At 40.1% G+C, this 21,698-nt stretch overlaps 1 protein-coding gene across 1 annotated transcript; it reads right to left on the bottom strand.

Moving 5' to 3' along the window:
* Positions 1–8,228: 8,228 nt before the first annotated feature.
* Positions 8,229–13,010, bottom strand: BARX1 (BARX homeobox 1). Its single transcript, XM_053469835.1, has 4 exons — positions 12,613–13,010; positions 10,196–10,499; positions 9,308–9,392; positions 8,229–8,649 (listed from the first exon to the last, which is right to left on the bottom strand). Exons 1-4 carry the CDS (start codon positions 12,812–12,814, stop codon positions 8,485–8,487), a joined length of 756 nt encoding a protein of 251 aa, XP_053325810.1. The 5' UTR covers positions 12,815–13,010; the 3' UTR covers positions 8,229–8,484.
* Between the last annotated feature and the right edge of the window lie 8,688 nt (positions 13,011–21,698).

The raw sequence follows: 21,698 nt of genomic DNA, 5'->3' as shown, positions 1-21,698 counted from the left end.
GTGGCCAGCGAGAGCAGACGCCACGCGCAATCCCGGTCCCAAACATAGCAACCGTTTGCATTTTAGAATCAAGCATTATTTTCTCTAAAGAAAAGGGGGATTCTGGGCACACCTGATGGTGTTTCAGTATTAATATGATCTGAAGAAGAGACTGCTGAGGTCCAGAATGATATCCGTTAATTACATTTTAACATTTAACTAAAAGTGTGTAACTATTCAGTTTAATGAAATATAAGTTAACTTTCCATTTGTTTTATAAATAATCAGCTCCAAAAGATGGATATATCACAAACTTATCAAAATGGCGCATGTGGGGAAGCCATTTTGTTTCCTTCAGGGCTGTACCATTGCAGTCACTTCCTGTCTGTGCATCTGCCTCATAGGTCAGTGGAATGGACCACTGCTCATCACTTCCTCTCGGATACAGATGACATCACAGTCATCCAATATGTCTAAACAAGGGTAATTTTATCTTAATTTATTCCTTATCAGAATATAAAGGGTATCCGTTATATGTGTCTGGCTTTTCTTTAATATTAGCCAATGGGAGAAGGTTAAACAGTTAATAATTTGCTATTTACAGGTAGGGTTTTTAAACTTTTTAGGTGAAATTAGCAGGTTGGAGCTGACAGCGTTTCTAACGTTCGGGTTGCTGTAGAAACGATTATAAAACCCCTGAATCAGAGAAACAAAAAAGTGAAATGAAACAAATAATAAATAATGTGTCATCCGGTACCGCGGAATGAGGACAAACACGTTCAGAAAACGGCATCTGGGGGCAAGAGGTCAGAAGTATAATTAACCAAATTCTAATTCGGGACGAGTTTTAAATCACTTGAAGCAGCAGGAAAAATGAATTCATCCGTCTGACTTCTCTCTAAGATTAGGAGATGTTCACAAGATACAGACACACTGAGGTGCAGGCGGGACGGGGTAAGCGCCAGGACCCTCTCATCTGGCCTTATGGACGGATGGGCTGGTGGTGGCTGCCACCTTCTGCCTCTGGGGGGGCAAGTTAAGCCGAGTGGCCCCCATCAGCCCCTTGCCTCCCAATATAGACACTGGCACACATATGTACACACGCTCACACACATACACATGCTAACACTAACATGAGTACATAACATACCCATACTCTGTAACACACACTTAGACACTCACACCACTTACGCCTGCACATTCATGCTCACATACATATTCATGCTTACACATATACATATTCATGCTCACATACACTGACACATTCATGTTATCACACACTTGTACATATGTATTACATACATTTATTACATACTTATACAAACATTCCAATATACATACATAATCACGTCCTCCCCTCACACCCCCTCACATCAGTGGCAGCTTCTCTCTGGCTATATGCAAAAAAGTTCCACAAAGGGCCAGTCTGAACTGGACCAGCCTTGGGGCAATAGCCCCCGGCCCGGGGCAGCTCAGCCCTGCGGATGGGGTAGGAACATTGGGTTCAATCACCCACTTTGATCACCCCTTTCAGACAGACAGACACAGGCAGGAGTTTTTAGGATGAAATCATGTTTTTTATGCTGTTATTAACAAATATATATTTTACTGGCAGGTTGGCAAAATGACTGGTTTAGAAGAATTTTCTGGATACTGTAATAATATGACTTAAATAAAATAACCGCTCTGGAAACATCCTTCTGGAGATCCCCTAATAACCGGCGTATTTTACATTTCGCTGTAACTGTATCGGCCGCGGTGCCAGAAGAGACTTACGGAGGCTCCATGACTTCATTAGGCCTGAGACCAGAATATTTCCATGTAACATCTGTATCGGGGTAACCTCCGTCACATCCCATTATCGGCGGCTCGCTGGGTAATAATAAACTTTCTTCATCTACATTAAGAAGACTTTCAATAAAAACAGCATAAAGCCCTTGACACGCTGGTGAAAATGGTGACAAAACTTCCAATTTCTTTTACAGAGAATCCATCTTTTCCTGGTAAATTCAGATCAATCCTGATTCTTCAGCCACAGAAAACTCACTAAATCTTAATGCAGAGGAAGAAAAGTTATTTCTTCCTTTATAAAATTCTGGTATTTATCTAATCAAAAATGAACTTTTCCGTGAGGACCATCAGTTAGGAAAGTCCACTTCTATGGGTATTTTTGGCAAGAAATTCAAATCTTTCCAAGGTTACTTTGCGAGTGACTCAGCGAGGTAGATTTTCTTGAAATGTGCTAAATTTTAGAGCAAAGTATTTTTGTTGATTTTGACATAAGCACTTTTCCGTTGATTTACGTGACCACATCACCCAAAGCGCATGGTGGAATTTGTACATTGGATAAAGGGATTTACCGGCTGAGACGCAGCGTGAGAGGTGCAAGGAAAACACCCCAGTCTGGGGCAGAAACGTGCGCCCTGCTGAAATGCCAGGGAAGCCAAACGTCAAACAGGTAGAAGAAGCACTAACCAAACGAACCAGACCAACGTGAAGTCATTGAGCTTTCTGAAGCCTTGAGAAAGACCTGTGTGTCGAAACGTTGCCTGTGGGAAATAAACTCACCTTACCATCAGAGTGCTGAGTCTTTATTATGAGTACCGCAGAGTCGCCTTGATGCGTTGTTTTCCAGACAGGGGCTTAAAATGGGGCTGTGAGGGATAAGGAGTGAGATTTTTTAACAATAAGAGCATCTTGGGGGGGTTATCATAATTGGCAACAATGGGTTGTAAGAAAGCTGGGTGGGTGATAAGCGTGGGGGGGCAGGGACATTAAGGAGCAGATGGGGTGTCTAGAATGGGGCAGTAGGGTGGTGATCTGGGGTGGTGGGAGAGCATGATTGGGGGTCCACCATGTGGGAGTTTGAGGGACAGGATTATTTGTTTTCTGTTTGTAGCCCTTTGGCAGATTTTAAGGGACCTTGAGGGAAAGTATTTGGGGTTCCTGCAACCAGGTGAAGGCTTACATTATTATCTAAGGAATGCAACCTACCCCTCTCCCCACCATCATTTTTTAATGTCTCACATTTGGGGGATAATTGTTATTAAATCTGCTACTCTGTTTTCTTCTTGGTGATTATTATATGGTATATAATCTAATATTATATATATTATTCACATCATTTAAAGGCATCACTGACCCTCCAGACAGACAAACATATGTGGACACAGACAGACAGACAGAGGACCCCTTGGTACAGAGCTGTAACTCCTGCCCCATCCCAATACGCCCCCCCCCCCCAAGCCTCCGACTCAGCCAGGGGAAGGAGCCCCCGTATAGATCAGGAAGGAGATTTAGCCTCCAGCAGTTATATTCTGGGCTGAATTCATCCCTTTCCAGGTCATGTGAGAAACATGAAGTTTCAGTAAAAGACTAAAGACAGGAAAAGATGATTAAGTGATTCACAGATAACGTTACGACCGATTTCCACTGGAGACAAAAATGATAAAAATCACCAAAACAAATGAGTAATAAAAACCCTGAGCTGCGATTATCTGCCTTTATAAATATATTCTATAAATATATTTGCACAGAAATGCTTCTTTTCCTTTTACTGGTGAATTCTGTACCACAAAATATAATATTAATTCCTCGAAATAAACCTACATTTTACTAAAACAATTTTCTGAATTCTATTTTTGTTAATAAAAAGTAAAATGCATAGATGTTATATTGTTGTATATTTATTTATGTATTTATTTTTCTTTATATTTATTTTATATAAATGTATAACACAATTATTTCTGTTTTATTTTCACAGGTTTTTTGTTTTTAAATCCCCTGGAAAAGAGATAAAGTTTAATTTCTATATGAATGATTAACCTTATAAACCCAGTGATATTTTATATGGGATAAATCAGGTGAATATGCCCCAAAACACACAGATTTCCGAATGAGGCAAATTTCATCCCTGGGGTATTCTTCGAAGAATTTTCCCTAAATAGCCCCCGATTTAATTTAATTTAATTATCCGATTTATTCTGCGGAATTACCCATTAACTAGGGGGATTAGAATTAATATTAATTACACAGAGGGGATTAAGAAGTTTACTGATGACTGTGGGTTCAGAAATACCTTATTCTTTTATATGAAATGTATTATTAAATTACCCATCTCATAACAAAAAATATCTATTACTATTAGTATTATTATTATTATCTGTACAGTATATATATATTAGGTATATATTATTACCTAAATCGTCCTTTATTAATAACGGATATTATTGTAACCTTATAAACAATAAGTGTCATTTTAGCTAATAAGAGATATTCAGTGGTGATAATAATAATAGTAATAATAATAATAAAAATAATTAAATGAATGAAAAGAAAAGATATCTCAATAACTACAAAGGGTTCATATGGGGTTTAATGTGTTAAGCAGTTATCTGGGGGTCTTTACAGGTAATGAGGGCTCTTGATATTATCAGGAAACGTTTAAATGTGAGAAATACGGTTTTTATTACTTCTGGCTTGTCTGGTATCTGTAGATGAGGGTTTAATAATGCTTCTACATACCCCTAAATTTTAGTGGAAGGGGTTTCCATCACCTTTACTCACCATAACCTATGTAATAGTATTTATTACAGAAAAGGAATCTAGAAATAATGGTTAAATATAACAGAGATTTAGATCTTCTGAACTGTTCGAAATCTTTATGGTAAAAGGAAAAATACTACTACTACTTCTAATAATAATAATAATAATAATAATTATTATTATTATCATTATTAAATTGCCGGAGGGGGTAGATAAATCCCAGACCCCCGGGGCACAAACCTTTATCCTGAATGCTGTTAGTAAGTAACATTCTGACCCGGTTTCGGTGAAGGATTTTCCGGATCACAGTCACGGAAATCGGTGAATTTGCCGGTAATCCCGGTGCAGGTCTCGGTCAGGGGGCAGCCTCGGGGTATAAACCCCCAAGGAATGGTTCGGTGTAACTTGTTAAATATTCGATTCAAAAGAGGTGTAAATTATTCAATACAAAGATATTTGACAAGAGCAACACTTGTTTTGTACATGATGTGCCCTTCTGTGTGTTCATTGTGTGTCTCTGTTTATTCTGTGTTTGTGTTTTCATTGTGTGTCTGTGTGTTTGTGTGTTCATTGTGTGCCTGTGCGTTAATTGTGTTTGTTTCTCTGTTGTCTTACTGCCCCCCCCCCCATTCACACGCGAATTATCTATTATTTTCGGGGGATGCAGGTTTGGAAATAAAATATTTGGTGAATTTAATACAAAAAAACACAATGAAAAATAAGGAATTTGGAGACAGGAAAATAAAAAAATGATGGTGATGGTGAGTGTGTGAGTGTCAGTGGGTGTGTGTGTCAGTGGATGATTGTCAGTGTGGATGTGCTAGCGTCAGTGTGTATGCATGAGTGCGTATGTGCGAGTGCCCCCCATACAAATACATGAATTACCCCTCTCTGGGAGGTAAAGGAACTTTCTGCCCCTGAGTTCACCTGGCCCATAATGGGGTTAATGCCACTGGAAGTCATGGGAGCAACCCCACCTTCTCCTCTGGGGGCAGATATGGGAGATAGATAGATAGATAGATAGATAGATAGATAGATAGATAGATAGATAGATAGATAGATAGATAGATAGATAGATAGATAGATGGATAGATAGATCTAGAGATAGATAGATAGATAGATAGATAGATAGATAGATAGATAGATAGATAGATAGATAGATAGATGGATAGATAGATCTAGAGATAGATAGATAGATAGATAGATAGATAGATTGATAGATAGATAGATAGATAGATTGATAGATAGATAGATAGATAGATAGATAGATAGATAGATAGATAGATAGATAGATAATAGATAGACAGATAGATCTAGAGATAGAGAGACAGATGATAGATATGTTTAGAAACGTTTCTGGTTTTTATTTTTAATAAATGAAATCAATATTTAACAGATAAATAAATACAATTGGATTACATTTCAAATAATAGTAATTCTGTGTAACCCTGTCCGCGGGACATTCAAAGGGTTAAATTATAATTAGCGTTTAATTGATACCTTGTATCCACCTTATGTCGGGGTGAGGTGCAAGTTAAACGTCAGTAATTCGGTGTTTTTATTTCAATAATATGAAGAATGTGAGATTTACTGCCGATGAAGGAATTGGAGGTCACAGGAAGCGCTTCTTCATTTTATAGAACAATGAATGGATTCCGACTGGACCTTTACACGCAGTAGTGCATGTTGGATATGATGAGTGTATCACCCCACACACACTCACACACCATACAAACCCACTACACACTCACACACACCATAAAAACTCTACATACACTTACACTAACACACCACACACTCATAGACACACTCCCACTACACTTACTTCTATTTCAGAGACTATGTACATTAGCTAAGCCCCAGTGTGATGTTGATCCCCAATATTTCTCCTACTGCACCACAGATCCCCAGATCAGTCCAAGGGCCCCGGTGTGACAATGGGATGGGGATCCTGTAGATAAAGCGGTGCATGGGGACTGTCGGTGTGCCTGTAAGCAAGAGCTGAAAAGATCCACAATAATGGACCCTTCAGTGTCACTGTATCCCCCAAACTCACCCCCATCAGACCCCAGCTGCCCCACGCCACAGACACGCAGAATTCCCCCTAAATCACCCTGTGTGTTCTCATATTATACTGCAAATCCTAAAGGAAATAGAAAAATACAGAAACCCCCAATTAGACCCCAATTTAGAGTCTAATTTTAGGAGATCACACAGTCCGTGGTGACAGATTCCCCCCCTGTGCGCAAGAAACGAATCAAAATGTCACTTCAAAAATCATCCTCTAGATATAATAATTCTGAAAATAATGCTGAAAATCTCAATCCACATAATTCAGATAAAATATATTGGATTATTAGATTATATCGTATTATTACATTTATAACAAATATCTTGGAATTATTGGTATATCAGGCTGCTTAATATTATGTTTTAACGGTGAATAATTCAGTGTGTTTTTCATCCGTATCGAATTAACCCAAATATTCTAATTTGGATTATTTATTATAAATGATCATTTAATAGCGATTACTCACAACACAATTCATGGCGTATGTTATAATTTCAGATTAATTATATCAATTTAAATAACAAATTCGTCTTTAAAATCATATTTGCTTGAAGCTCTGGCTTTTATTATTTTTTAAAAAATCAGATTCTCGGATTTTTTTTTATATTTATATATATATCATTTATTTCTTGGATTATTTTTAGAATGAAAATAAAGTATAAATATAAATAATTTTATAAATTAATAAATATATTTTATAAATATAAATAAAGTGTGTTAGGATTAAGTGTGCCCACTTCCACGAAGCATTTTCTCAATACCCAATGTGGGAAAGTGTTATTTAAAATATATATATATATATATATATAGATATATATAGATATATATAGATATACTGAATGTATAAATGAGATTAATTCATCAGTAAATAATTTCATTTTATCTCTTTTATTTGCCTGGATATTCCCTGAAAATCTACATCAAACTGGTTTAAAAAATAACGTGCAAATTGTGAATTTAATTTCCCAAAAAATAAATATCCAATAACAGTTTGTGACGAATTATTCAAAATGCAATAGTGAATTTATATTTAAAAAAAACATATTGTTTTGGATCACATGGTGTAGTGCAGATACATTCCATTTGTTCGATTTGCTGGAAAACTATTTAAGTAACTAAAAAATGAATGTAATATAATAATTCGTTAGTTTTATTTCGTAGATTTTTCCTTTTTCAATGTTCTTTATATTCCCCCGGATCCTGAGCTGAAAACCAGAATGTTACTCAGATCTTTTATTTTTTTAAAAATCGGGTTTATTTTTTTAAACAGTTTAATATCTTTTTAGATAAAATGCAAGAATAACTACAGGAGACATACAGAAAAAAACGAAATGTTTGTGATTTCATATTTACAGGAAAAATAGAAATTAAATACATAAAATTCGCAAATTATCAGGAATAATGAAAGTACTGACCCGGGACTCCGGCTGCTCCTGGTGACCTCAGTCCCAATATAATAATCCGAATTCTGCAACTCAGAATAATTAAAGAAAACAGTTTATCCGAATTCGACTCTCAGCCTCACAACATATCCTGCAAAGTGAGTGTCTCTCTGCCCAAGGGAGGTCTCTGAGCACAAGTAAGTCTCTCTGTGTAGCTGGTAGCACTCTCTCCTCAAGAGGGTAAGTCTCTGTGCCCATGAGGATGAGTCTCTGTGCCCATGAGGGTAAGTCTCTCTCCTCAGATGGATAAGTCTCTCTCCAGGAGGGTAAGTCTCTCTCCTCAGATGGATGAGTCTCTCTTTCCAGGAGGGTAAGTCTCTCTCCTCAGATGGGTAAGTCTCTCTCCTCAGATGGGTAAGTCTCTCTCCAGGAGGGTAAGTCTCTCTCCTCAGATGGATGAGTCTCTCTCCAGGAGGGTAAGTATCTGTGCCCAGGGGCAATTGTTTGCTACTCCTCCTGTGTCACTTGGGGTGGTGAGTGCTCGTTGTCACTTTGCTTTTCTGCCCCCTTTGCCCTCTCCTGCTCATTGAGTTGGTCGCTGCTGGGGATCGAGTTCTTTTTGGGGCGACCCTTGGGTTTAGTCGGGGACTCCAGGCCCCCTCCCTGTAAAACCTGAAAAACGGGGGAAAGCAAACGTTATAAACTGCGAAATTTCGGAAATGTAAATAATTTAATTATAATTAATTTTAGGGCCAGTAGAATAGAATCTGTGAGAATGATCGACCCCCTTTCTAATCAGATTACAGAGATCCATTATTAATAATAATTAGACATATTATGATTGCACTCCTGGTGATGCAGACATTTTCCCATTTACTCTAACTTTATATTATTTTTGATTAGTCATTAAGTCGCGTGTCACTAATTAACAGGAAGTGGATGTAATGATGTCATAATTTGCCTAATAATTATCTGACTTGAGACATGTGCAGTGATCCAGGGCATGTTACAGGAATTACCTTGCAAGCATGTAGCATGCACACATCACAGGGATAATAACATGCAATAATAACATGTAATAATAACATACAATGATAACATGTAACAACATGTAATAATAACATGTAACAAAAACATGTCATAATAATATGTAATAATTACATGTATTAATAACGAGTCTGGGTTCATACAGATAATACATATATTTATAGACATGGTTGGTTGGTGTTTGGGCAGCCGACGGGAAGTGTGGTGGTGGCCCGCTTGTCTCCCATTGGTTGTTTTGGCCCCTGGCTCCTGACCTGCAGATACAGACAGATCCAGTACTTACTATTTTCTTCCATTTCATCCTCCGGTTCTGGTACCAAGTCTTAACCTGCAGCTGGCTGAGACCCAGAGATTCTGCCAGGTCTATTCTGAAATCAGATTGATGGGAGTTATTCACACAGCAGTCAGACATCAGCAATAGATAAACAGTAAAAACAAACAGGAGAAGACATTACAGGATCTCCGGGAACGTGCAGGGAATGCCCCACGGAAATCATTCCAAGTATGTTAAAGCTCTGGGGCCAGTGGCTCCTCTGAGTGGGGAGAGGGGCCCCCAGGCTGGAGATGAGTATGCTGAGGGATGACTTCACCCCACTGGGGTTACCCTGCTTATGAAATGGTTTAATGGGAAGGGTCAAATTTGGGGGGGGGTATCATAATTATTGGGGGTCAGTTAATGCTGGGCCCTATTGGGGGTCAGTTAATGCTGGGCCCTGGGTACAGTTTGGGTGCTTTATGTAGAGATTTGGGCCTGATATCCGATTAACCCCCTGATATCCGATGATCTCCCTAATATATGTCACAGATACGCATCCCTCAAAATGTTTCTACATTAACTCAAGAAACTGTGATTGTGGCAGTTCTTCTACAAATGTATGATTTACAGATAAAAACCCTGGTTATTCTGCTGTATAATAATTAGTCATGTAGAAGAAAATAACATAATCCATACAAATAATTAACAATGTGTGTCATAACAATAATAATAATAATAATAATAATAATCATAACAATAATAATAATAATAATAATAATAACAATAATAATAATAATAATAATAATAATAATAATTGCAAACTGTGAGAGCTGTGCCAGCGGGTCAGTGGGATTTCCATAAAGAAGATGAAGTGTTAGTGGGTGCGTGACGTTTCCACGAATGCTGTGGATTTACCTGTCGGGGGTGGAGAGGTATTTCTGCTTTTCAAATCTCTTCTCCAGCCCCATGAGCTGTAACTCGGTGAATACCGTCCTGCTCCTTCTGCCCTTCTTGGCTTTGTTGCCCTGCTCTGATACCCCGGCCTCCAGTTTCCCTCGGAGGTGCAGCTCAAGAGGCAAGTGGTGTGGGGAGCCTGGGCCTCCCTGCAGTCCGGAGCCGGCCGCCAGCAGGGCAGAGCTGATGGGGGAGCCGAGTCCGGGGCAGGAAAGAGGGGTCAGAGGGAACTTGAAAACCGAGGCCTGCTCTGCCTTCAGGAGGGCTGCAACAAACGCACATGAACACATTATTAATATTAATATTATTAATATTAACACATTATTAATATTATTCATTATTGCTATTATTATATTACTATTACTATTATTGTTATTATTATTGTTATTATTATATTAATATTACTATTATCACACGGTCAGTGAGTGCTGGAAGTATTTATGCCATTTTGATATAACATCTCACATCACTTTTATCACTTATATACCCAGTGATCGGTGCTGTACATTGGAATGCAGTATGCACGGTGCTGAGCAGGAAATGTATTACTGGGCTCTGATGAAGGCCGACCTGGCAGTCAAATGGTTAATCCATGCGCAGCACGAAGGGGATTTAGTCACTTTAGTAAACGAAATTTGGGACAATTTCGTTCCCCATCTGCGCAGGAAATCAGCCTCAAAATCAGTATTAAAAAGGTGACTTTGGGTGAAAATTAACGGTTTTGGATTTTATAAAATTATTTTAGTGGGTGAATCCCTGGACTCCGATTCCACGAATAATTCGCTTTATTATCTGTGATTTATCAGATGTTTGTACGAAATATTTTCTGTGACCTGAAGACAGAGGGGATCCAGATTTACTAAGTAGAAATTTCTTAACAAACCCCTCCAATTCGGATTAATTAATTAGGTTTTAGGCGACAATTGGAGAAGAAAAAACCGAATAAACTGAACAAATAAATCCAGGGAGTCACGAGTGGGAAAAGAGATCACGACGTACAAAACCGGCTGGGTCTGAGACAACAAGTAACATGTGACAATAAAATGTCACACACTAAATACACACATGACTCACACATAGACACAGGGGCCACATGCATGAATAACACAGGGGCCCCACTCACACTGATGCGAAGATTTCGGATTTAGCTCTAGGTATTTGAAATCATTTTATCAATAATTTTACAAATTACACTAAAAAATCGAATATACTTCAAAATGACGCAAAATGTGTACATTTATAACAGCTGTAAACCCCGAAATACAGCCCGGTGGTCCCGACTCTCTTTTTCTCGAGATTATTCGAAAATAACAGAGCAAGAAATGAAATTTCTGCAATTTAGGAGCAAATTTGGGAACTCTGTGGTTTTACTTCATTTCTCCTCCCCAGAATGTTACGATTTTTTTCCTATAAATTCCAAAATCTGGATTTATAAAATTAAATATAAATGGCGCAGAAATTGTTAACCGGACCTTTTATTTCAGGCTGCGAAAAATATTCACAATATGGAGCTTTTTCCAGATATATATATATATCGTTTAATGTTTCTATGTTTTATCGGAATTGAATTTCAAAAAAATAATCTCAGAATTAAAAATTGACCAAAATTCAGGTTTTTGTTTAAATTTCACTGTTTGTGATATTGGGGAAAAATCTTCCAGATATAAATATAAAAATAAAATAATAACAAACATCACAGGGGAAAGGGGGCAAAAACAGCAGATTTATACAAACACAACACAAACTACACACTGACACATACCGATACACACTGACACACACTATACACAGACAGCAGAAGCAGTATCCAATACGTTGGAGCATTATACACACACACACACACACACACACACACACACAGAAACACATACTGTAACATTGTATCCAACACATACACAGTGAGGTATACATTGTAACACTGCAAGAACACAAATACAATGTAACAATGTACACAGGCAGATACATACTGCACTCACCACACACATTGATATAGTGTAACGTACCACACATACACACACACACACACACACACACACAGATACATAGATACACACATACAGATACACAGTACCGCTATACACAGATACACAGTGCCACTATACACAGATACACAGTGCCACTATACACAGATACACAGTGCCACTATACACAGATACACAGTGCCACTATACACAGATACACAGTGCCACTATACACAGATACACAGTGCCGCTATACACAGATACACAGTGCCGCTATACACAGATACACAGTGCCACTATACACAGATACACAGTGCCACCATACACACAGACAGTACGGGGAATGGCCAACCAGGGCCTATACGTTGAGCTGTCAGGGGCAGGAACATGGGGCAGGTAGCAGGGGTAAGTACATACCGAGGTGATTGTGATAGGGTCTGGCTGACAGCAGGGCTTGTACCCCGAATTTCAGCAGATCCCCAGAATTCGGAGACACTTTGGAGTCCTGGTGATCAGTCAGAATCTCCTCGATCATAAAACTTCTGTAGCGATGGGACCTGTGATCAGCAAAGGCTTCAGGGGGCAAATAATGTGCCCCTATCTCCAAGGGGTGCTGCATGGTCACCGTCCCAGGGGGTTCTAACAATCCAAAAACCAAGTGCCCCCCAACAGACAGAGCCAGTGATTCTCAGAGAAGAGAGTGGGGTCCCCCTAGAGAGCGCTCAGTGTCTGCAAACTGCCTGCTCATTCTCCTTGGGGTAAAAGCAATCCTCTGCCTGGGCAGCTCAGCATCCCCTCTCTTTGCAGGCCTTGAAGAAGGGGCAAATCCTCCCTCTGGTGATGGAGAGGGCAGATCCTGGCAGAGGGGTAAATCCTCCCTCTGGTGCTGCAGGGAGTGGGGTTGATTCTGCCTCTGGTGCTGCAGGGAGTGGGGCAGATCTTGTCTCTGGTGCTGCAGGGAGTGGGGCAGATCTTGTCTCTGGTGCTGCAGGGAGTGGGGCAGATCTTGTCTCTGGTGCTGCAGGGAGTGGGGCAGATCTTGTCTCTGGTGCTGCAGGGAGTGGGGCAGATCTTGTCTCTGGTGCTGCAGGGAGTGGGGCAGATCTTGCCTCTGGTGCTGCAGGGAGTGGGGCAGATCTTGCCTCTGGTGCTGCAGGGAGTGGGGCAGATCCTGCCTCTGGTACCCGGGGTAAGTCAGCTGTGCTGAGGCTGCTGGGGACTGACTCTGCGGAGGGTGTTTCGGAGGCCTTTCAGCTGGAGATCTCTGTCTCCGCCCACCCGATCCCTGCAGGACAGACAGACAGACAGGGGGCAGGACCCACATCCCAAATTCACCAGCCTGCACTCCCCAGTGACTGATCACCCCCCCACCGAGGGCAATTAGCAGAGAGTGGGCACTTCTCATTTACCCCAGAGCCCCACTGATCACTGATTAAAAAGCTGCAATTATGTGATTTACTGTAACTCACAGATCAGTTCAAGCCTCTAAATAACACGTCACGCGTGATTTATTCTGACAGCTCACAGAAAATTAGCTTTCTAATTACTCTACAGAAATAGCAGAATATTATAATGAGTTTTCTGTGATAAACCTGTCCATTAATGAGTTAACTCTCCAAATAATCATTTCCTGGCTTTTATTATTTATAATGACTCCCATCACCAGCAGGCTGCCTTTGGGGGAAATATCTGGATTATTGCATAATTACTTTTAATTAATGAACGATTTCCACAAGAAAAATATATATTTTAAAGTGGAGTAACAATCAAACGTTCTTTTCAGCGATTTAACCCTTGAAACATACAGTATGTGTATACAGGTGTCTGTATGGAGGGGCAGGAAAGCCTGGGGCATCTTCGGTGAAGGTTTAAGGGAGAGCGAAACGTCGGCTGCGTTTTTCCTATTTAATATTATTAGAAAAATGTAGGGGCCACAGCATGGGCCCCCAGGAGCCTCACTGTTCGTTGGCGGATTATATGTGTGTGTAATTATAACACAAAAAGAACGTTAAAGTGTATAAATCAAGTATAAAAAAGTGTAAAAAATCAAGTTCGATTTTATTTAAACATATGTCATTTTATATATGTGTATGTAGTTGTGAGTGTGTGTGTGTGTATGAGTGTGTGTATTTGTGAGTGCTTGTATGTGTAAGTGTGTGTGGTTTATGCACCTATTCGTTTTACACATATTTTAAAAAAGCTCGATTTTTAAATTTGGGGAATTGTATTTTTCTATGTATTGTGATGTTTTTTACTTTGTTTTATTTAAACCACAAAGCCAAGTTACAAGTCAGAAATGCCCTTTTGTATTCGGTATTACTATGGAAACCGTTACTTTTTAACCAAATCTAGGCTCGCAAAAATAAATACAGATTTTGAGGACACAAAATGATCAGGCAATACCCAGGATTGGGGTAAATGAAGAAACTCAAAGTGAAAGTTCCGAGGAAATAGCGTGGAAAAAAATCTATCATTACATGTGTATTATATCTAAATCATATCTATATTATTTTATCTGTATAATATAGTATATATGTATATATGTTTTAGAATATGAGTTTTATATCTCTATTATATCTGGGTTTTAGGTGTATTATATCTATAATATATATATATATATCTAATATCTGTTTTATAATATGTGTTTTATATTTGTATTGTATCTATATTATTTATATGTATATTATATATGTTTCATATGTGTATTATATGTGTATTATATCTATATTATAATATGTGTATTATATCAGTATTGTAATACACATATTATTAGTTCTATTCACATCTATGCCTGTATTGTAATATATTGTGTTCGTTAGAATATCTATATATCATCTATATCTGTATATATATATATATAGAGAGAGAGAGAGATATTATAATATGTATTAGTTATTAGTTATTAGTTATAGTATTTAGATATCTATATTATCTATATTAGAATGCATAGTACCAGAATCTCTCTCTCTCTATACATATAGTATCTGTGTTAGTATGTATAGTATTAGTGAAAATATCTAGATATCTATAGTATCTGTATTAGAGTGTATACTATTATAGTATCTATATATTTAGAGTATCCGTATTATATGTAATATATGTGCATTAAATGTTCCCCGATCTAAGCTCCCGGTAAATGCTGCAGTTTTTGGCTGATTTTGATTTTATTAAATAAACTCCCAGCCATTATTATTATTTTTTATATAAAACCCAAAAATATGTGTTAACCCATTAGTTGCTGGGGTGATCTCTTTGCCCCCGGTTGCTGCGATTCGCTTCTTCCTCACGCCCGGCAGGTGAATCCCGACGCGTCTTTCGTTAATGTAACGGAATTAAACAATTACGGCTCTGAAATGAAGCCCCGCTGAACGTTTCCACCTCCATTAACTTATAAATAGAAGCAACTGAAATGTGCCCTTTCAGGGGTGACCCGTGACCCCGCTAATTAACCCTTCACAGGTTAAACACAGGCAGCAGTTTGTTCTGGGGCTGAACAAAATCACCGAAAACACACAAAAAAACTAATTTTTTAATGAGCAAAGAAAACGCAAAATCTACCCAAGTAAAAAAAAAATAGAGGCCAAATTTCGGATGTAAATGAGATTTTTAACTCTGATAAGATAAATGCCCCCTGTGGACCCCCTATGGCTGTTTAAAAAACAGTTTTTTTTAACTAAATTAATTAGATAAATTAGAATTAAGGGTAAATAATTAATTTCCTTTATTAGAAAGAATTTCAAAAACTGAATTTTTAGAATTTTATTTTGATGCTGATTCTGTGGGAATTAAACATTTTTGTATAAAAATTAAAACTAAATGCACATTTTGTAATTTTATTTCATTTTAAAGCCGGTTATTTCTTTGCATCTCAGAAAATGATTTGTTACCCTATATTTTGGCACTATAATTGTTAAAGGGATTATTAGGTATTTGGGCTGTTGCACAGAGGCTGGAGTGATGGGAGTTGGCATTTAAAGGAGTCTCATGTGTCTCATTTGATGTGGGAAAAGTAGTAGGTAAAGGTAAGACATCTCCCCCCATAATGTAACCCCGCTCTGGGGCTTCTGAACATTAAAGAACTGGTGAAGATCACCCAAGGGTATTAGGGCAGAATAGATTATCCACTGCCACTTCTGCAGTGAGGCTGTTCCATTTATCTACCACTCTCTCCGAATTATATCACAATGAGTATTCCAGGAGGGTTACCCTGGACAGATAACTTTAGTTTTCCCTCTAACAGGGCAGGTTCAGTCACCTTAATGCCAGGTGTGTGAGCTGATCTGCCAATACATTGAGTGCTAGAAGACAGGAAGTGGTAGAATTCTACTCACTGCCACTTCCTGTTCCTTAGAATGTTAAGCGAATTATTGGGTTCTCTGGGTGTTCTGGTGATAAAGTTCTAGAGGAGCAGATTTGGTTACTTTTTCACGCTCCGGTGACCAGGACTGCCTGCGCCGGGACTTTGTGGTCAAAACCACTCTTTGTATCATTTCTCTACCATTGTACACCGCTGCAGAATATGATGGCGCTATATAAATCAATCACTAATAATAGAAATAATACCCATGGTATGGAGGCCTTTGAGCCGGACAGCTGTCCCGATGGGTAAAGATCCCCTCCTGGGAGTACCTTCTGCCCCCCGGGCACTGCCCTGGTTTCTTGTACCCTTTGGGCCACCAACACATCTGCTAAAACTTTACCTTTTGCCTAAATTCCATTTTTCCGCTGTGATTTTTGTAGTGATTTTTGCAGATTCCGCGGCCCGATTATCGAGGAGAAAGGACTCATTGCTGTGATTTCCGAGCGGTGACTCGAGGGGCATTTACCGCTTCCTGATATTTAGGATCGAGTCAAACCTCAGCCGGAGCAGCGCTGGAAAAATGTGAACTTTGGCAAACGCTCTCGTCCTTCGCTACTAAGAGTTCTTTTGCGTCCGGTTCATTGTATCAAGCGGCTGAGATTATTTGGAATGTTTCTGTAAAGCTTTATTTTTCTGTAATTTGGCGTATCCGCCGGCCCACACCATCTTTAAAAAAACCAGAAAATCTGGGAGGAATCTAATGCTGCGTTTTATGGTTCAGAAATGTGAGTTTTAGTAAAGAGAATCCCTGCAAATCCTCAAAGCGAGTCCCATATTAGTAAAACTCAATAGGCAGTTTATCAACCCAAATTCAGGAGCCATTTTTTGACATCACCCAAAAAACAAATATATTTTGACACAAATATTCAATATAATTAATTTAACTCTTATGTGACCAGAGCTCTTCACAGACAGGTAAGATGGTGTCCACGGTGATGCTGGGATTATAACTAGAAGCTCAAACATTCTGGCCCAGTGTAATGTTAATGCCCCGCTACACGCCCTTTGTAGAGGAAAACTTACCCCTGGGCACCAGGAAGAGGATTTCTGGAGGGGTGGCAAGGGCCCCTGGGTTGCCTTCTGTCAAATGTCTGGTGTTTTGAGCGGAGCCTCAGCCCTGGTCAGGCATCTGTTCCCCAGATGTTGGGACTTTGATCGGGGCATTTTGTGCACATTTGACGAGTGGTCCATCCTCTCCAGTAAGGGAATCATTTGTTTCCATGCCCCACTTACAAGTTACAAGCGCCTCCTCTGTGAATGATCAGGACTTGCCACAAACTCCTGAGAGACTTGGTAGAGTTTAATGGAGACACAAAGTTATATTATTTGGAAATTATTGGGCATTCTTTTACGTGAAACGGATTTGATTCTGTAACGTTTTCTGATCTTGGTGGGAAGACATGAACATCAACCCAAAAATGGATTTTCTTTGATGGTCGGCGAATGACATGAACTGTAAAAGGGGCAAGAATGGGGGGCAGAATGATGGAACGAGAGAAGGGAAAGGGGAAAGAAAAAGCAGGGCAGGGACAGATGCTGGATGCATTAAAGAGGGTTGGAATGAGCGAGGAGAAGGGCAGAGGGGTATTTTTTTGTAGACCCTATCCAGTGTCTCTTTATTCAATGGACGTTTGCCCAGGGCCTGTCCCCAGCCCCAGCACCCTCGTCTGTCATGACACCGGCACGGTGGGGCAGGAAGGCGGACGCGATCTCGGCGTTTAAATCATGGTCGAAGTCACACAAAGTCTGGAGGGCAGCAAACCCAACGTTTGGTGTTTCGGGAGTCCGCGCACCCAAAGACGTTTATAGCTGATAGGATAAAAGGTTCGAAGGGTCGTAACCCCATGGCATGTATATTTATATATTTATGTATTTATATATATATTTATACACATGTAGAACGACCGTTCAAAATACCCATTGCAACGTTTTTATCCTCGTTTTTTTAGCGCACGCGGGCCGCCTGATCATCTTCCAGCCCGCGACCATTTCTTCTAACGACAAAGATAAAGTCTTTCATCCGCACAGCAAAGTATATCTTTAAGATGCGCTTTAGAGCTCTGCGCGGCCCCTCGAAGTTACCGCCATGAACGTGTCCGGCCGGGGGGCTTTGCGCTGAACCATTTGATGAATGACCTTTTAAGCAAAGCAGCTGACGGGGGATTATTCATTCATTTACGGACCCGAGAAGAAGAACAGCGCTGAGGTCATTTGGCTTTTATCGGAAACTCAATCATTTCTTCCATTCGGTTCTGATCCTCTCGTAAATATCATAAGAGGAATTGTTACAGGAATTGGCCTCCATAGCGAGCGCGTTCCTCCGGCATGGCCTCCTTGCCACGGACCGCCTGGCACATACCGCGAGCCCACCCTATAGAACATACGCTCATATTATCCAAATGTTTCCAGAGGGGTTCAGAGGTAGAGATGAAATCTAATATTAAATAGATTAATGGTTTTTCTTGGCAGGTCTCAATGGGTTCCTGATCAGAGTTTATATAGTAACAGGAGGAGGTATACAAACAGTATTATTTCCCATGACGGAGCTGCCCGTGCATCCAAAAACACAGCCCAGTGGGCTTTCAGCGCCGCACCGTGATGTATTACTGAACAATGATGTAATACGGACATTCGACTTTCAGGCACCTACCCCGATGGGGGGGGGGGGTTAAAAAACGTGCAGCTTTCAGTATATCTGAGAATATTGTTATTACTTTTACACTAAAATAAGAGTATCGGCCCCAAAAGCTGAAATATTGTGAGCTGAACCACGAGTTCCCGGGGGCCACGCTTGGACTCCAGGAACTGAATGGCGCACGGTCATAGAGCGTATAAACAAAAGACTGAGTTTTATCGATATTTAGAACTCAAATCTAAGCCAATGTTGCCTTTTCTGTAGCTTCTTATTTCATGATGTCATATCATGGCGGCTCGGTGACTGAAAGCACAGCCGGGGGCTCTCTGCCACCCACAGTTGCCTGGGACATGGAGGGTTAAAAATCTGCGCTCCTTCTTCAGATAAAAGTTAGGAAAGACGCAGGGAGACGTCGTCCGACGGGGAAGGAGGAAAGAGGAGGGCAGGCAGAGAAAGAGAGAGGGAGAGGAATAGTGGAAAATCAAAGGGTTTATTTACCAAAAGGAAATATTATTGCAAGTCCTCGAAAAACAAATTAAAAATAACTTCTGCGGCGAACGTTTTATTTACGAAGAAGAAATTTTATTCAAATTACTGTCTGGAACCGACCCATCTCAGCACAACTCGCTTATTCATCCGCGGAAACTCTTCAACCCGTAGAGAAACCCGCGAAAAAACCCGCAGAAAATACAGGCGGCTTCGGCCACCAAATCATCGCCGAGGGCCGCTAATTCGATTTTTATAAAGTGCAGGAAAAAAAAAGACTTCCTCTCCAGAGTTTTTTTAATATCTAAGAGCAACAAAAATAATGGCGATAATGAAAAATATTATAATAAAAATAAACGCTGAAAATCGTCTGTTTGGGTGGAATTTGTCCAGATGTCTCAGAAAATATAATTTTTTATTTTTTTAGGATGTGTTGTTTTTGATTATTATAAAACTCTAGAAATACAAAGGAGGACATAAGGAGTTTGGAGTCAGAGAAAAAAGCTCGGCATAGGAAAAAGGAGCCTGGGAAGATGGGGGGTCCGGAACATGCACTGGAGGGGTGCAGCTGGGATCGAGTGTGTCTGGCCACAAAATCCCAAGGGCCGCTGATGCTATGGGGCGACAGGAAAAAAAACCTGCTAATTCGTAGAGTTCTTAGAATTTTGTGCACCCTCCGCCGATAATATCCGTTAGTTTGTATCCTTGGGCAGTGGATTCCTCATCTTTACTGCTCTCGCTGTAAGGACCCCCTTCCAGTTGTGTTGGAAATGAGATTCCACAGAGAGCTTCGCACATTGGGGTCATGAAGCAGTTTAGCTGCACTCTGGTGGCGTGTGAGGTCCGCCCCGCTGGGGCATTTAATTTACCCCGCCGACCACTCCTCTGCTCCTAAATGTTGGGTGGCAGAAAATGACGTCAGAAGAGTTTCACTGAAAGACGTTCACCCCGCAGATCGAATCTATTCCTGATGAAGCCGATTATGGGCGCTTACGTCCCAAGCCGCCATCTCACGGTTAAAGCAAACAGGGTTCTTACGGGGGGGGGGGGTACATTTCTGGGGCAAATATTCCTTGGATTTGAGCAGAAAGCGGAAAAAGTCAATATTTTATTGGAAGAAGATCTCATTCTGACGGCTGCTAAAACGATTAAGTGCTTTCCCGGCACGGCCGGTTCTGTGAAGCGTTTTTGTGGCCGCAGCTCCACGCTTGGAATAATATTATTTTATCCAGCGAGGGCTACAAACTGCAATATCCGCCGGTCTGTCTCAGAAAGAGCTGCGGCCATAAATTGGCTCCGGCGCAGGTACCGGACCTCGAGTCAGCGCCTCGCCTGCACTTTCCAAGAACATTTCATTAAGTTGGGCCATTTTGCCGAGGACGTCGTGAACGGCTTCTATCCGGGAGACGCCGAGTGTTTATGGCAGAAATAACGACACCGCATCCCGCTTCCCAGAAAAAGGGACTGTTATTCCTGGGTACGGGAGACACGGCGCCCTGCGTAATGCCGACTGATTACCCACAAAGTCCACTCATCCTATGAGAATCAGCGGATTTAGCTCTAATCACCCTCAGCCACTAAAATGTTTGGGAATAAAATCTATTAAAAGCGACAAGTATCGCCCATCTCCTACGCGACAGATCAGGAGGTTTAGAGAAGTTTAACGTTTTTCTACACATCGTTTAATTACGTTTTGTTGAGTCCAGCTCTGTATTTTATTTTGAATTATGAATATCGCGGGCGTAACGAGTGACCTAAAACGCAGACAATAAATGCCCTTTTTCAGTGAAAAATCAGGAAATCAATTAAAACCTTTTAAAAACATGCATTTTCAGCGTCTGGGAAGCCAAGCTAGATCGACTTTTTTTGTGAATCCTTTTGTGAGATTTTCTTGAAATAAGTAAACAGCACAGAGGTCGGTTGCACTTTTTCCACTTATTTTCATCACGAGGGTTAATATTGTTTTTGAATCTTTAAAAGAAAATACTCGGATTTTTCAGAAACATTAAACATGCAAATAGC

Source organism: Spea bombifrons, chromosome 6, assembly GCF_027358695.1.
Source record: "Spea bombifrons isolate aSpeBom1 chromosome 6, aSpeBom1.2.pri, whole genome shotgun sequence".
NCBI classification, from domain to species: domain Eukaryota; kingdom Metazoa; phylum Chordata; class Amphibia; order Anura; family Pelobatidae; genus Spea; species Spea bombifrons.
Note: the sequence above shows the minus strand (reverse complement) of the source record. Positions and strands in the feature narration are given on the sequence as shown.

What these genes read in the sequence shown, in the direction of transcription:
- BARX1 (XM_053469835.1), bottom strand. Translation starts at nt 12,814, where the DNA reads ATGCAGCACCCCTTGGAGATAGGGGCACATTATTTGCCCCCTGAAGCC. An exon ending in TACCTCTCCACCCCCGACAG is followed by an intron (nt 9,393 to 10,195) that starts GTAAATCCACAG and finishes ATCTGATTTCAG; the next exon opens with AATAGACCTGGCAGAATCTC. An exon ending in GGATGAAATGGAAGAAAATA is followed by an intron (nt 8,650 to 9,307) that starts GTAAGTACTGGA and finishes CCCGTTTTTCAG; the next exon opens with GTTTTACAGGGAGGGGGCCT.